General features: G+C 32.8%; 1 protein-coding gene across 17 annotated transcripts in view; it reads right to left on the bottom strand.

Annotated features, from left to right (window-relative positions):
* LOC139493299 (synaptotagmin-7-like) overlaps positions 1-16,573 on the bottom strand; it is a 151,160-nt gene that overhangs the window by 86,574 nt on the left and 48,013 nt on the right. The window contains exon 1 of one of the 17 annotated variants that reach the window (XM_071281574.1): positions 8,882-9,239. The exons of 15 other annotated variants lie outside the window; for them this stretch is intronic. In XM_071281574.1, coding sequence (XP_071137675.1) covers positions 8,882-8,910 — 29 coding nt within the window. In that variant the 5' untranslated portion in view covers positions 8,911-9,239. Of the gene's footprint in view, positions 1-8,881; positions 9,240-16,573 lie in introns of those variants that run through there. One more of the 17 variants, XM_071281570.1, reaches the window with a different exon arrangement.

The raw sequence follows: 16,573 nt of genomic DNA on the forward strand, positions 1-16,573 counted from the left end.
AAAAAATTCTTGATTTCGCCATAAAACCAGGAAGTGATAATACAATATAAATTTAATGTGTCCGCTGTGGGAACACTTGGAGACAATTAATTGTTTCTAGTTCAGATTACATACAACAATATACTGTAGAATGAGAAATATATCTCATTTGAAGTTAATATCATTTAATTGTCTAACAAACATTGCCAGTGTATCTCCATACATATAACTAGCTAATAAATACATTCAAAATATTTATACTATGAAGATGAATTAAAAAAAAAAAAAATTTGCAAATATTACTGAATCGTTGATGTAAATGCTGCACTCACTCACGGTAGAACAAAATTATATCCTGTTACAGTTTGTCTGCAGAAGAGTCAACAATATAAGTAAGAATATAAAGAACAGAGTGGCAGTGTATTTAAAAGACACAATTTGCAGTACAGGACCAGGTGTAAGTTACACAATGACAAGCTGGTAAGAACAACATAAGAATGTGTCTCAGGACAGGAATGCCCCAACTGAAGCTTGCTTATAATATGTGAAAATACTTCTGGGACAGACAGACAGATTTTACGGTCAATGGTAACATTTAATGCCTTATAATTTGCCTAGAGGCAAGGGGTATAAAAATCAAATAATGAATAGGCTGTATAAATTTCTATATGAATAATGTAGTTGGCATCTCAAGTTTCCCAAAGTACCCTGACTCTTACAATTAACACAATAATGGACAGACATGCAGTAGTGTCCCCTGGTTATACAGGTGTAAATAAAAGTACCCTCAGCAGGATCTGCCATAACACAATAATGGACAGACAGACATGAAGTAGTCTCCCCTGGGGATACAGGTGAAGATCCTGTAATTAACCTTATACTGCAGACAAAACATTGATAGGAGGGACAAACATGTAGTAGTCTCCCCTGGGGATACAGGTGAAGATCCTGTAATTAACCTTATACTGCAGACACACTATTGATAGGAGGGACAGACATGTAGTATTCTCCCCTGGGGAGACAGGTGAAGATTCTGTAATTAACCTTATACTGCAGACACACTATTGATAGGAGGGGCAGACATGTAGTAATCTCCCCTGGGGATACATGAAGATCCTGTAATTAACCTTATACTGCAGACACAACATTGATAGGAGGGACAGACATGCAGTAGTCTCCTATGGGGATACAGGTGAAGATCCTGTAATTAACCTTATACTGCAGACAAAACATTGATAGGAGGGACAAACATGTAGTAGTCTCCCCTGGGGATACAGGTGAAGATCCTGTAATTAACCTTATACTGCAGACACAACATTGATAGGAGGGACAGACATGTAGTAGTCTCCCCTGGGGATACAGGTGAAGATCCTGTAATTAACCTTATACTGCATTAAACACAACATTGATAGGAGTTAATCTATAGATCAGGTTAAATCCTCTCAATCAATTACATACTTTGATATTATAGCTCAATAAAACCTCCTGGAACCTGGTCTCATTGATCTTATGAATTCTAAACAAAAACTAATTACAACTGGGATATTATTACTGTCTGCTTTCTTTGATGACTGAATCGTCATTTCTAAAATGTAATATAGACATGTCTGCTAAATTTGTCATGTAAGCTGGATGTGTCTGCTAAATTTGTCATGTAAGCTGGACATGTCTCCTAAATTTGTCATGTAAGCTGGATGTGTCTGCTAAATTTGTCATGTAAGCTGGACATGTCTGCTAAATTTGTCACCTAATCTGGACGTGTCTGCTAAATTTGTCATGTAAACTGGATGTGTCTGCTTAATTTGTCATGTAAGCTTGAAATGACTGGTAAATTTGTCATGTAAGCTGGACATGACTGCTAAATTTGTTGTGTAAGCTGGACATGTCTGCTAAATTTGTCGTGTAATCTGGACATGTCTGCTAAATTTGTCATGTAAGCTGGACATGACTGCTAAATTCGTCATGCAAGCTGGACATGACTGCTAAATTTGTCATGTAATCTGGACATGTCTGCTAAATTTGTTGTGTAAGCTGGACAAGTCTGCTAAATTTGTCGTGTAATCTGGACATACCTGCTAAATTTGTCATGTTAGCTGGACATGACTGCTAAATTTGTTGTGTAACCTGGACATGTCTGCTAAATTTGTCATGTAAGCTGGACATGACTTCTAAATTTGTCATGTAAGCTGGACATGACTTCTAAATTTGTCATGTAAGCTGAACATGACTGCTAAATTGTCATGTAAGCTGGACATGACAGCTAACTTTGTCCTATAAACTGGACATGACAGCTAACTTTGTCATGTAAGCTTGACATGTCTGCTTAGATATCCTACTTACTCTTATGTAACTGATAGGTTCTTATGACAAATATTACATGTATATTCTGAACAAAAACAAGATAATATAATTAACATTATGATTCCTAATCTGCACAAGACAATTTCGACTTTAACGTTTTTTCCAGTTATTTTAAATGATCTTTACTTCATTTATTAGTCAACATGAAAACATATTACTTGACAGAGCATAGAAATATGTCACGCCACACATCATGAAGACATGTCATCACCCACAGCATGACAACATGTCACCTTATAAAGCATTAAGACATGTCACCTCAAACATCATGAAGACATGTCATCACCCATAGCATGAAAACATATCACCTTATAAAGCATTAAGACATGTCACCTCAAATATCATAAAGAAATGTCATCGCCCATAGCATGACAACATATCACCTTATAAAGCATTAAGACATGTCACCTCACACAGTAGGAAGACATGTCATCTCATGCAGCATAAAACATGCTATTTCAAACATCATAAAAACATGTCACCTTAAACAGTAAGATTTGACATGTCATCTCTGATAACACAAGATGAAAAAGTATCTTCTTACTGAGCATAAAGACATGTCATATCAAACAGCATGGAAACATGTCACCTTGTATTTCATTAAGACATGTCACCTCACACAGTAAGAAGACATGCCACATCATGCAGCATAAAGACATGTAATCCGACACATGAAAACATGTCATCTACATTACATGAAGACATGTCACAGCACAGAGCATGAAGATATGTCATCTCAAAAAGCACAAAAACATTTATAATCACCTCACACAGCATACAGACATGTCACATCGCACAACATGAAGACATGTCATCTCACACATTAAAAAGACATGTCATCACACAAAGTCACATTATCAGTCATCCTTATTCTGGTTTAACCTTTAATCTTACTCCTAATAGTCTTGAGTATAGAAACAGTATGAATACCAAATCAAAAGCTTGCAGCCTTATTGAATTTAGCTTCTCACTACCACCGGACATAAACGTAAAACAAACATGCTACCACAAAACCATAACATGCAGCCAAGTGCACCCAGTATAATGATGAACATAAAATAGATCAGCAACCTTATTCTACCTAGAGTCAATGACTAGTTATGTCGACTAGATCAATATTCTAGTACACATTACAATTGTAATGTAAAACAGGTGCTTGACAGTCAACTTTTAAACTCCCTTGAGCCTAATCATTATGTAGAAGCAAAATGACACAAACATCCTGTCCTGCTCAAATGTTTTTGTAATGGTTTTTAATTTCTGTAGTGCATATATACTAACAGTGAACTTTAAATTGATGGAATGATAGACAAATTGTCCACTATACTAAAATAGAAACACAAATAATGCAAGTCATTTGAAAGTGTCAATCCATTGTGTCAAATCTGGAGGACAATCAACATTTTTTTCTGAATGTTGAATCAGTCAATGATCTGACTTTTACAAGAGTAATCCATTACAATGCTGTGTAAATCTCATTATATACAGATAAATATCTATAGTAATCTAATAACCTTAATACCATGACTGATTGTCGCAGATCTATTGCTGTAACAATGTACTGTCATATAAAAAAGGACAAGTGATAAATATACAAACTTGTGACTAATCAGTGACTCAGGTGATTCACATTATGATTCCAGTAGAAATAAGTTCCTATTTACCAGAAATATCTGTATCTGATCTTAATTTTTTCCAAATAGACTTTTTTGCTTTTTGCTTTGGATCTCTTGTTATGAACAGAAAATTGAAAATTCCCTCGTCTGTCATAGAAACTCAGAGCAAAACTTCCTTTGTACTTTTATACTGATATAACAACACTTTATTTTGTGACCGCTGTTGATACGTGCTATAATCTTGTCTGACTGGCCTTTCTAGTTTCAAAATGTCAAACACTGCCTTCAAATGACATTTGACAATCAATGCATTTGAATGGGGACATATAATTGAAACCCTCCTTTTTATTATTGGTTAGGAACCCCCTTTTAAAAATGACTGAATTCGCCCCTGTAAAATTGTTTTCAAGCACATATATACTAATACTATTTTATTATCTTGAAAAAATTCCATATACAAGTAGTGCATTAGGTGACTTAGGTCTGCCTGTGCTTAAACAAGAGTGCACACACTGAAATGTCTCGCCTTCTATACTATAATCATTGATATTATGTTGATAGTCCTAAGTATAAAGCTTAGCTTTATTACAACTGTCACATAAACTTAACATTAACCAAGATAACTAAACAAAGACCAATGAACCTTGAAAATGAGGTCAAGGTCAGATGAACCAAGCCAGGCAGACATGTACAGCTAACAATGCTTCTATACAACATATATAGTTGACCCATTACTTATAGTTTAAGAAAAATAGACCAAAACACAAAAATTTAACACTGTGCAATGAACCGTGAAAATGAGGTCACGGTCAAATAAAACCTGCGCAACTGACATAAAGATCATAAAATATTTCCATACAAATATAGTTGACCTATGGCATACAGTATTAGATAAAAAGACCGAAACTCAAAAACTTAACTTTGACCACTGAACCATGAAAATGAGGTCAAGGTCACATGACATCTGCCCGCTAGACATGTACACCTTACAATCATTCCATACAACAAATATAGTAGACCTATTGCATATAGTATGAGAAAAATAGACCAAAACACAAAAATTTAACTATAACCACTGAACCATGAATATGAGGTCAAGGTCAGATGACACCTGCCAGTTCGACATGTACACCTTACAGTCCTTCCATACACCGAATATACTAGCCCTATTGCTTATAGCATCTGAGATATGGACTTGACCACCAAAACTTAACCTTGTTCACTGATCCATGAAATGAGGTCGAGGTCAAGTGAAAACTGTCTGACAGACATGAGGACCTTGCAAGGTACGCACATATTAAATATAATTATCCTATTACTTATAATAAGAGAGAATTCAATATTACAAAAAATTTGAACTTTTTTTTCAAGTGGTCACTGAACCATGAAAATGGGGTCAAGGATATTGGACATGTGACTGACGGAAACTTCGTGACATGAAGCATCTATATACAAAGTATGAAGCATCCAGGTCTTCCACCTTCTAAAATATAGAGCTTTTAAGAAGTGAGCTAACACTGCAGCCGCCGCATCACTATCCCTATGTCGAGCTTCTGCAACAAAAGTTGCAGGCTCGACAAAAAATCCTACATGGAAATGGGAATTTGTTGTGCAGCAACATTTAATAAAATTGAGAAAGGAAATGGTGAATATGTCAAAGCGACAACCACCCGACCATAGAGCAAACAACAGCCTTAAACCTAATTACCAACAAAACTCAAAGTCCCTGTTACTTTTCTATAGAGGAAAACGAAATCCTTTTATGGCAATTCTGTTTATATTGTAATTTTTTTTTTTTTGTGTATTTACCAGACCTTTTCTTGCAACTAATAATTGAACAATATCATCCTTTGGGAAAATATGCTGACCATTACAAGTTCCATTTACAGGGGTGATAATTATCATCACTAAGTATTCCCCACTGTTATTATACAAGAAAAGTTGTGATAAAATTAATCATCTTAGGAATTCTTCAAAGTAGCTGAAAGATCTAATGTACTCACTCAGTCTAATGTCAAAATATTCAACTGGACTAGCTAGACTTCAGAGGCACACAATTAGGGAAGAGCTTTAAAAGAAACATGCAAATCTTGAATACTGAAAATTATTGGATGCTTTTTACTATGGAAAATTATGCGACTGAGTGTTTATTGGTACATGTATTGCAATATTTGGTGTTTAATGGTACATGTATTTCAATATTTGTGGTTTATTGGTACATGTATTACAATATTTGGTGTTTATTGGTACATGTATTGCAATGTTTGGTGTTTATTGGTACATGTATTGCAATATTTGGTGTTTATTGGTACATGTATTGCAATATTTGGTGTTTATTGGTACATGTATTGCAATATTTGGTGTTTATTGGTACATGTATTGCAATTTTTGGTGTTTATTGGTACATGTATTACAATATTTGGTGTTTATTGGTATTACAATATTTGAAAACTAACTGATAAATTTGTTTGCAGCCTTTCCTTATATTTTCAATAATTATTCTAACATTTTGGTCTGCCATGTCAAAATTGAATTAATATATGCATGCAATAATTTCTGAATTTACAGTATACAAAAACTGTCATGAATTTGATGCCTCATAATTGTTCAGTTTGTCTACTGGATTAAATTTGCCTTAAGATTAGCATTTTCCTGTGTTTAGCTAATGTTACATAAGAGTATCTGAGTGTATGATCTATAGAAAGATGAGATCGGAATAAAGAGTGACAATTATGCTGTACAAATGACACAATGCAATTAGATATAGTAACTCGATATAACCAATACTATTATGTATAAAACCACTATCTAACCAATTCAGACATATAAAGACTACTATAGAAATGACTGGATTAAGTTCTACTATGATTGGTATGTAATGTATAAGTCCTTGAGACAGAAACCATCCACTCACGCAGACCACCAAACAGAACTAATGTAAAATCAAAATTTGTTTTCAAAAATCATAAATTATATATTCAAATAAGATATATGAAGTAATAAAATGACATTTGCATCAATAACATAAAGCCATCAAAACTTGATTGTGTTATCTGAGGGGTGGTGTATGGTGGTTCAAGTTTTAGTATCTTGTTATTCACAGGATTCTGTTTTTGAAGATTTTGAAAGATTTTGATTGATCTTAACTTCTATGAGTGTGTGAAAATAAATGTATCCAATGTTATATTCTTGGCATAAGATAAATTAGGATCAAAACCCAATAGAAACAGAAATTTCCTTTTTCTTCTCTAGAAAATCCTAAACAAAATGATAGTTAAAGTATTTAATATGCTAGAAATTTGTTTGTCCCTGACATAAGAATTTCTGAAAATAAGACATAAAGAGAACGCAGTTATCCATTCAATTATTGTGTCAATCCATATAAAACTAACAGGGAAATAAACTTCTTGTTTTCATTAACTATTTCCCAGACCCTGACCCACTCTGTTGATAATGGAATGAAGTCAATGAAATAGTATTGGATATTTTAGATGCAGTCATTGTACAAAAACAATTTAGGTCTGTAGCTTTAACACACACATCATTTATCAATTTGACACTCCCTGTTTAATGTATGGGAAACAGGAAAAGTTTCAATCACAGATTTCCCTTTTAACCATTTTTTGGCCTTGCTAGTGTTAAAACTTCCAGTCAACAAAACCTCATGTCAATTGCTTCATTAGGTCATTCAAACAGAAAAAGTGAGCTTGTGTTTTATTGCACGTTCATATAAATCAAAGGAAAACAAAATCATTTTTCTCTGGAATCTTATGAATTGATGTTTTTTGTTTGATATATGTCTTATAAGTGGCAAATATTTCATGCACATTCAGAATAAGGCTAATAAGTATATATTTAAGGCTATCATCATTAGTATGGACAATAGAAGGTCAAAAGGTCAAAGAACAAGTATGTCTAAAAAAAATAATGGAAACTATTAAATACAGCAAAATGGTGCATTTTCCCAGAAAAAGACCAAGGAAAATTGTCATTAAGTCATTATGACAATGAAGTTTTGTGGAAAACTTTAAAAGTAAATTTTATAATTGTATAAATAAACCAATTGTTCAGACGTTTCGGCCATTGGCCTTCTTCAGTTATTTATTATTCCTCTAAACTACATGGCTGACATTTCTTTTTTCCAATCTTTATTGAACCAATTTCAAATTTATTACAAAATGTGATCTGAAAGTGAGACTACACAGACCCATTTATAGTAAGTATCATGCAATTCAATAACTCAAAATATCTTAAAGCTTTAAAGAGTTCAGAGAATAAAAATTGCAACCACAAGCTCAGCAGATAAAGTATATCCTGTGTGGCATATTAATCATACACAGTGTTTCATACATTGATATTTATTTCAGTGTAGGCCACTTTTTTTTTTTTTTTTTTTTTTTTTTTTTTATAAGTTATAAAATAGCTTTATGAAAGAATCTTATATTAGATTTGTCAATGCAAAGCCATTGTTCTTCATAGCAAAACTTCTTAGCCCTTTATATATAATATTTAAATGGAGTTATATATATATATATAATTATATGATCATTCATTTGCTTAAATTTACTTTTCAGAAAAAAATGAAGAAAATGCATGAATTTGTGTATCTAATTATATATATAAAGTGGCTTATTTTTTTCTGAAATTCCTTAAAACCCCCTAAATTAAACATTCATTTTGACATCTTTCTCAGATTAGCATTGTAAAAGAATTAATCCCCCTCTTGAAAAACTTTAGAGTTTCAACTGCAAAGAATTCTATTCTAAAATATTCAAAAGAAGTAAAAAGAACTCTCATGCACTCATAAGTATTTCATAATAATCATAACCATTTTTATACAAAGCATCTTACTCAGATAAATCTCATATTAAATCAAAAGCATCAAACATTTACCTATATAATATGTAAGCTCTACTAGATCTTACCTGGCTGTCTGTAGGCACCAAGTGGACATTACAAAAATAGATAGTCCTACACTAATAGCTAAACTAATAACTGCACATACTAATCAATTTAGTTTACTAACATCCCATAGTTTTATTTTTTCAAACAACAATCCATCACGATTGATGATTGCTCAATATTTCCAATAAAATAACACAGAACACAAAATTAATCCCATTGTAAATTTGAGTAAACAAATGAACCTTTGATTGTACTGTATTAATGAGTTTTAACTTAGTTTGCCTACAGGTCCAGAGTCAAACTGTTTCATAATAAACTTCTACAAATGATTTGTAAACAGACCATTTACATTATCCCTTACATGCAAAAAATACCAATAAATATAGCTATAAAATGATGTGATTTGAACGTATTAAATGTCTTTGTTTCAACATAAACTTAGTACTGTATTGATCAAGCAACACCTTTAGATAGGAAACGTTTGTCTCAAAGTCTCATAGGATCACGTGTGAAACTGATATTCGGTAGGAGAATAGTAATTATTAGTCATTATCTAGGCGCTTTTCTCCTATAGGATCCATTCTGCTGCCATTTTCAGTCCATTTGATGATGAAATGTATACTCTCATTCACTTTTTTCTGATCGGCTTTTTTTCACAATACTAACTGTCAGATTTATGATCTGACACATGACATCTTCATTATCAGAGAAGCAATGTATGACTACTTTATAGACATTGGTTAATTACTAATACTAAAAGTATATTGGTACTGATGACCTTCCATAAACTTGATTTCTCAAATATCAAGTGTTTAATCAAGCAGTATTATTCTTCAATTTCTTGGCAGTCAACACTGAGGTTGTGAGTTCGAACCCCGCTCGTGCGGATGCACTCAACTCCAATCTTAATTGACTAGGATTGTCAGTTTTCCTATCGAGTGTTGTGGTTTTCTCCGGCACTCCGGCTTCCTCCACCAATAAAATCTAGCCGCTACGAAATAGCCTAAATGCAGTGCTTAAAAAGTGGCATAAAACACCAAAAATCAAATCAAATCAAATTTTTAGTGTATATTAAATATGAAATACCTCAATTTTAAGGTGTGTTACTTAATCCAACACAACTAGAGGATAGTGCATAGGATTCTTAAACAAAAAATAGAGTAAGATGTTTTCAGATCATTGTAAGCAAAGATACACTGCAGGATCTGTAACTCATATTTGAATGCAATTATGGTATGGGCTTCAACTGAGTATTATTTGATAAAGGTGACAAATCTTAAGCTATACCATTTAACTTATATTTTCTTTCTGAGCTCATGCCGGAGTTGTTGGGATGCTGTCTCTCAGATGTTTATCCCACATCTCATTATATTACTAACAGTACCATAAAGACCAGAACAATTAACTATTGAACGAGTTTTGCCATAAAATGATGAAATAGATTTGTTCAGGAGAGATTTCTTTAGTGTTTTAGATACTAGAACCATAAATCAAGTTATCTATTATATAAATAATTACTCTGACAGTTCTTATATTGATCTACAAAAAAAATCAGAACCAAACCAGGCCTGGTATAGGAATAACAAAGTAAATCAAAAATCGCAAATGGAAATTTTAACACTTATAAATTTTTAATCATTCCAATTTAAAAAGCACTTAATAACAACAATATAAATCTCAATAGTTTTTTTTTCAAATTTCCTTTGATGATTAACAAACCAACTTCTATTAAGCAGTAACTTGTCAGTGCCTTCAAATTATTGCTTTAAATTACATAATTTTACAGACTAAGACTATTGGAAATATGTTCAAATAAATTAGCCAACAGAGAATAACAGATTTTTTGAAATTATCAAATCTGTGAAGAAATCAGTGAGCCATAAAACCGGCTGTCTGATACAATAACAACTGAATGCTTAGATCTGCTATGATATATACAATCAATATAATGATAGAAATCTGGATACCTTCAGGGGAAAAGTATTAAATATTGATATTAGTAAACAGTCTGGTATCTTGATTCCTTATCTTGTATTACAATAATGGCTGAACAATGTGATAGGTGTCATCTGTGTGTCACTTGTACTGATGGACACAATTCTATATGGGAAGATTAAAAATCCTACAGCAGATTGCAAGAGCTTTGACAGGTGTCACATGTCCTAATGGACACAATTCTATTTGGCAAGAATAAAAATTCTATAGAAGGTTTATGCAAGATCTTTGACAGGTGTCACCTGTCCTAAGAGATACTATTCTATAATTTTTAAACATGTTGAATGACATTGGCTAGAGGTATAGGGGGAGGGTTGAGATCCCACAAACATGTTTAACCCCGCCGTATTTTTGCGCCTGTCCCAAGTCAGGAGCCTCTGGCCTTTGTTAGTCTTGTATCATTTTAACTTTTAGTTTCTTGTGTACAATTTGGAGTTTAGTATGGTGTTCATTATCACTGAACCAGTATATATTTGTTTAGGGGCCAACTGAAGGAAGCCTCCGGGTGCGAGAATTTCTTGTTGCATTGAAGACCTGTTGGTGACCTTCTGCTGTTGTCTGCTCTATGGTCGGGTTGTTGTCTCTTTGACACATTCCCCATTTCCATTCTCAATTTTATGTATCTAAACAGGTGATGAAATGTCATGTTTCTGAACCAGTGGTGAAATGACATGTATCTCAACAGGTAGTGACAAGACATGTTTCTAAAAAGGTGGTGAAATGATATGTTTCTTAACAGGTGGTGAAATGTCATGTTTCTAAACAGGTGGTGACATGACAAGTTTATAAACAGGTGATGACATGACATGTTTCTAAACAAGTGGTAAAATGTCATGTTTCTAAACAGGTGGTGAAATGTCATGTTTCTAAACAAGTGGTGAAATGTCATGTTTCTAAACAAGTAGTGAAATGTCATGTTTCTAAAAAGGTGGTGAAATGACGTTTCTAAACAGGTGGTGAAATAGCATGTGGTTAAAATGACATGTGACATGGATCTAAACAGGTGATGACATGACATGTATCTTAAAACAGGTGATACAATGACATATTTCTACACAGGTGGTAAAATCACGTTTCTAATCATGTTATGACATGACGTGTATCTAAACAGGTGTTGACATGCCATGTTTCTAAACAGGTGGTGACATGACATGCTGCAAAGTAGGTGGTGAAATGACATGTTCCTAAACAGATTGTTAATTGGCATGTTTTATACAGGTAGTGGCATGACATGTATCTAAACAGGTGATACATGTATCTTAAAAGATGGTAACATGACATGTTTCTAAGCAGGTGGTGAAATGACATGTTCCCAAACAGGAGTTGAAATGACATGTTTCTAAACAGGGGATACAATGAGATGTTCCCAAACAGGTGGTGAAATGCCATGTTTCTAAACAGGTGGTGAAATGGCATGTTCTTAAACAGGTGGTGAAATGCCATGTTTCTAAACAGGTGGTAAAATGGCATTTTCTTAAACAGGTGGTGACATGACATGTTCCTAAATGGGTGGTGATGTGACATGTTTCTAAACAGGTGGTGAAATGACGTGTATCTAAATAGGTGGTGACATAAATGAAATGACATGTATCTTAACAAGTGATCACACATGTGTTTAAACAGGTGGTGAAATGACATGTATATAAACAGGTGGTGTAATGACATATCTTAACTGTGTAAAATGACATGTTTTTGAAAGTGTAGTGAAATGATGTCCAAACAAGTGGTAAAATGATGTCTAAACTGATGGTGAAGTGGTGTCTATGCAGGTGGTGAAATATGGTGAATTGATGTCTAAACATGTAGTGGAATGATATTATAACATGTGTTAAAATGGGATGTATCTAAACAGGCACACCAAACATTACAATTTAATAAATCATCTTCTCATATTTTCAAAGAGAATTCCAAGTTTTAATGCAAGCATTAACTGAACATTTTATAGCAATATAATAATATTTCATGTCTGTTTTGCTTTTAGAAACCACAAAAAGCACAGATTACCATTTCCTTCTACATTAGAAAAAAGTCTATAATTGAAATGGGTCTATATTTTATGATATTTTTTAATCAGACAAAATGTATGTTTAATTTGACATTTTATTTTATGAAATCAGGAACTTATAATCCCTTTCTGTGTTCCGACTTTTATTTTAACCTGCTTCAGAATGTTGAGTCATTTTCTTCTAAGTACAGATGCTTTACATTCCATCATTGATTCCTTGTATTATCCTTTAATTCCCAATAATCATATTATGTTCATCACAGAATCCTTACATTTTGATTTGCCTAGACAAAGGCTAATGACTGATAAATTGATACTTCGTTATTATCTTCTTCATACCTATATACAATTAATGTACTAGGTATTCTATTAGTTTTTACGTCTACGTATGAATTTTTAATTGATAGTATCAGTGGCGGATCCAGAAATTTTCATATTAGTGGGGGCCCATTAACTACCTAAGAGTGGGCACGCTCTTGTCATGCGTTAATGATTCCCTAAATAATCAACCAATTTTTCCTAGAGACCTTGGCCCCCTGAAAAACCCTCTAAATCCGCCTCTGCGTATAATCTTTGAAAGCAAAAATGCTCCATAAAATTTTTTTACATTCAGATACAGTTGTAAATGAATGCAAACTTCATAAAATTTGAAAAATGATCCAATTATATATACTTTACTAAACAGCTTTGGTCATTGTTGATGGTGTGACCTATATTTAAGTCATTCACTTCTGCTTCATTTGTTCTATGGTGGAGAATTGTCTTATTGGCAATCATACCAGATTTTTCATTTTTATATAAACATGATTATTTTAACATTCATTTTCACTGAACTAGTGCACAGTTTTTTGGGGGCCAGTTGAGGAACACCTCCAGGTGCAGGGTATTTTTGCTGCGTTGAAGACTCATTGGTTGACTTCAGCTGTTGTCTGCTCTTTGGTCAGGTTGTTGTCTCTTTGACATATTCCCCATTCCCATTCTCAATTTTATTAGTCAACATCACATTAACCTTGTATTTGTGATAAATTGACTGTAGAAAGCCTCTTTGCTGCTACTAATAATTTTTTCTGAATTTATATCATTGAGAAAAAAATGAAAAGGGAATCACCATTTAGTCAAATATAAAAAAATGACATTTACACCAAAAAAGCCTGAAGGAGTTTCAATTATTTGTTTTGAACAAATACTAATTAGCATGAAGCATCTCAGTAAGTCTTACGAAGTTATTGGTTTAGTCCAGAAAGTGTACAGAATAGTTAATAGAAAAATAAAACAAGATATGATATGATTGCTTGAATGAGACAACTCTCTATCCTAGACTAAATGACCAAAGGTTAGCAACTGTTACACTCTCTGCTTACACACTCACTGTCATGGCATTGCTAGTATGTTTTCAAGTTACGATTTACATATCCCTTTAGTAACTGTTACACTCTCTGCTTACACACTCACTGTCATGGCATTGCTGGTATGTTTTCAAGTTACGATTTACATATCCCTTTAGTATCTTTGGCCTCACTTTGAAACATGTTGAACAGGCAATAACAAACACATTTACTCATTGTAAATGAAGGTTAAGTAGCATCAAAGCTTTGCTCACACGATACAACACAGAATTAAGGAAGGAAGCAATCAGCCAATGATTCATTGTACTCGGGTAGTACATTATTAATGAGATATGTTTTCCTAGAGGATAATGTTTATCACATCATCAAACATTCAACACAACTTTTACCTGAAAAATCAATGCAAATTCTGATTGGAAATGTGAAAATTTTAATGGCTAAGATTTCATGTCTGATTTTTATAGGATTTTGTTGCTTCAGGTTTTGTTTCATTGAGTATAAGATTTCAAAAGATTCTGTTTTATTCATGTTCACTTTCTAGTACAGATTGCAATAATCTGAATCTTTAATATAAAATAGAATTAAAAAACATGCAATCTTGTTGAGTGCCTCATTTCATATGCAAGAAAAATTATCAGTAGGAAAGTCAGGTTTGAACTACTTGAGGTATATTTTGACTCACACTATTTGATTTTAAATTTTATATAGTTTATAATCCTGATTATCTAAACAAAAATAATAGACATCTACAATCACAATTTGGACACACAATACAGTTTCAGCAATAAATATGATAGAAAGATTACAAATATCACCAAATTCTTCAGCAAAGTCAGCAATGAGTAGGGATGAAGGCTTAAATAAGCTTGGGATCGAAATGTTTAAGTTTAGAATGGTAAACAAATGAGAGTAAAAAGGTGGGAATTGTGGGTAGATACAAGAAACAGGTCCTACTAAAATGTGCCCGGGAGCACCCGGGTAAATGAAAAAGCGTCCGGGGAAGAAAAAAAAGCGCCCAGGGAAAAGAAAAGGCGCCCGGGGGAAATATATAGATATTTTATTGGCATGAGACAATTTTGTGTTGATGAAATAAGTTATGCACATTAATTTATTATTAATTTTAGACAAGTCATTTTCAAATTCAGATAATAGACATTTGTAATAAAACAAGTATGAATGCTTCAATTTTAACAATAATATAATTTATAAATACTATTTCCAAAGACTGATTATAATGGATCACAGTTTATGCGGAAGATTTATAAAAAGTTATAAAGACATCAAAAGGCATATGTTTTTCAAAAATGACATCAAAATGAAAAAAAAACGACTTAAATTTCACAGATAAATATTAATTTAATCAAAATTAAAAGAGTTACACATAATACATCAGCAAACAAAGCAGTACTATACATGTACCGTAGTTAAAATAAGGGGGTAAAAAGCAGGAGTTTGGTTTAAATTTAAAAATAAGGCCACACCAATTTAATTTCTTGTTCTACGGATTTTGGACTCTAAAATTTGGGGCGAGCGAGCGATTTGAAAATTTTAATAAAAAAATATTTAATTTGCAAATTTTTAAGGCGAAGCTTGAAAAGTAAAGGCGAGCAATTATAATTTTTTTTTGTGAACATAAAATAATAGGTTTTGACAATATTAAAACTTGATTTATCACTTGTACTTTGACATTTCTTTAATTTCTGAAGTATTTTTTCCCTGTTCACCAAGAAATAATTAAATCTGGTCTATGTATGTGTGACTGACAATTACATGAGACAATTCTCCATCCAAATCATAATCAGTTTGGGGGCAACCCCTTAATGTTATAAATATCCCTTTTACATGTTTTATGAGGGATCAATATACATGATATAAGTTATAATATATTTGTTCGTACAAAAGGGTTCATATTTTCTCATAGAACTATATATCTATCTGGTATTAAATGGTCAAAACATGTCCAAGAATTTAGTTATATTCCTGGACTTTAACCATGTTAACACATTTACTTTAACAGTTTAATATTATTCAAAATAAGTGGACCCCTCTTTTAGAAAAATTTGTTTAAAATATGATGTAACTCTCCTCTTTTTGAGTACAAAATTCTAAGTGTTCAAAGGTTTTGTATAGAAGAACTATACAAATCCTTGGTATTTCTATTTCCTTTTCTACATCAGTAAAATGACCTCTTGTCTGAGGGAGGGTTGTTCTCAACCTGATAATAACAAACACAGGTCACAGTACGGCCTTTTACACAGGGCTTTGATACAGACCAAACAGCAAGCTATAAAGGATCCCAAAATTATTAGCGTACTCAATTCGAACAGGAAAACCAACGATCTAATTTATATATCCAAACGGGAAAA

This window comes from Mytilus edulis, chromosome 10, assembly GCF_963676685.1.
Source record: "Mytilus edulis chromosome 10, xbMytEdul2.2, whole genome shotgun sequence".
NCBI lineage: Eukaryota > Metazoa > Mollusca > Bivalvia > Mytilida > Mytilidae > Mytilus > Mytilus edulis.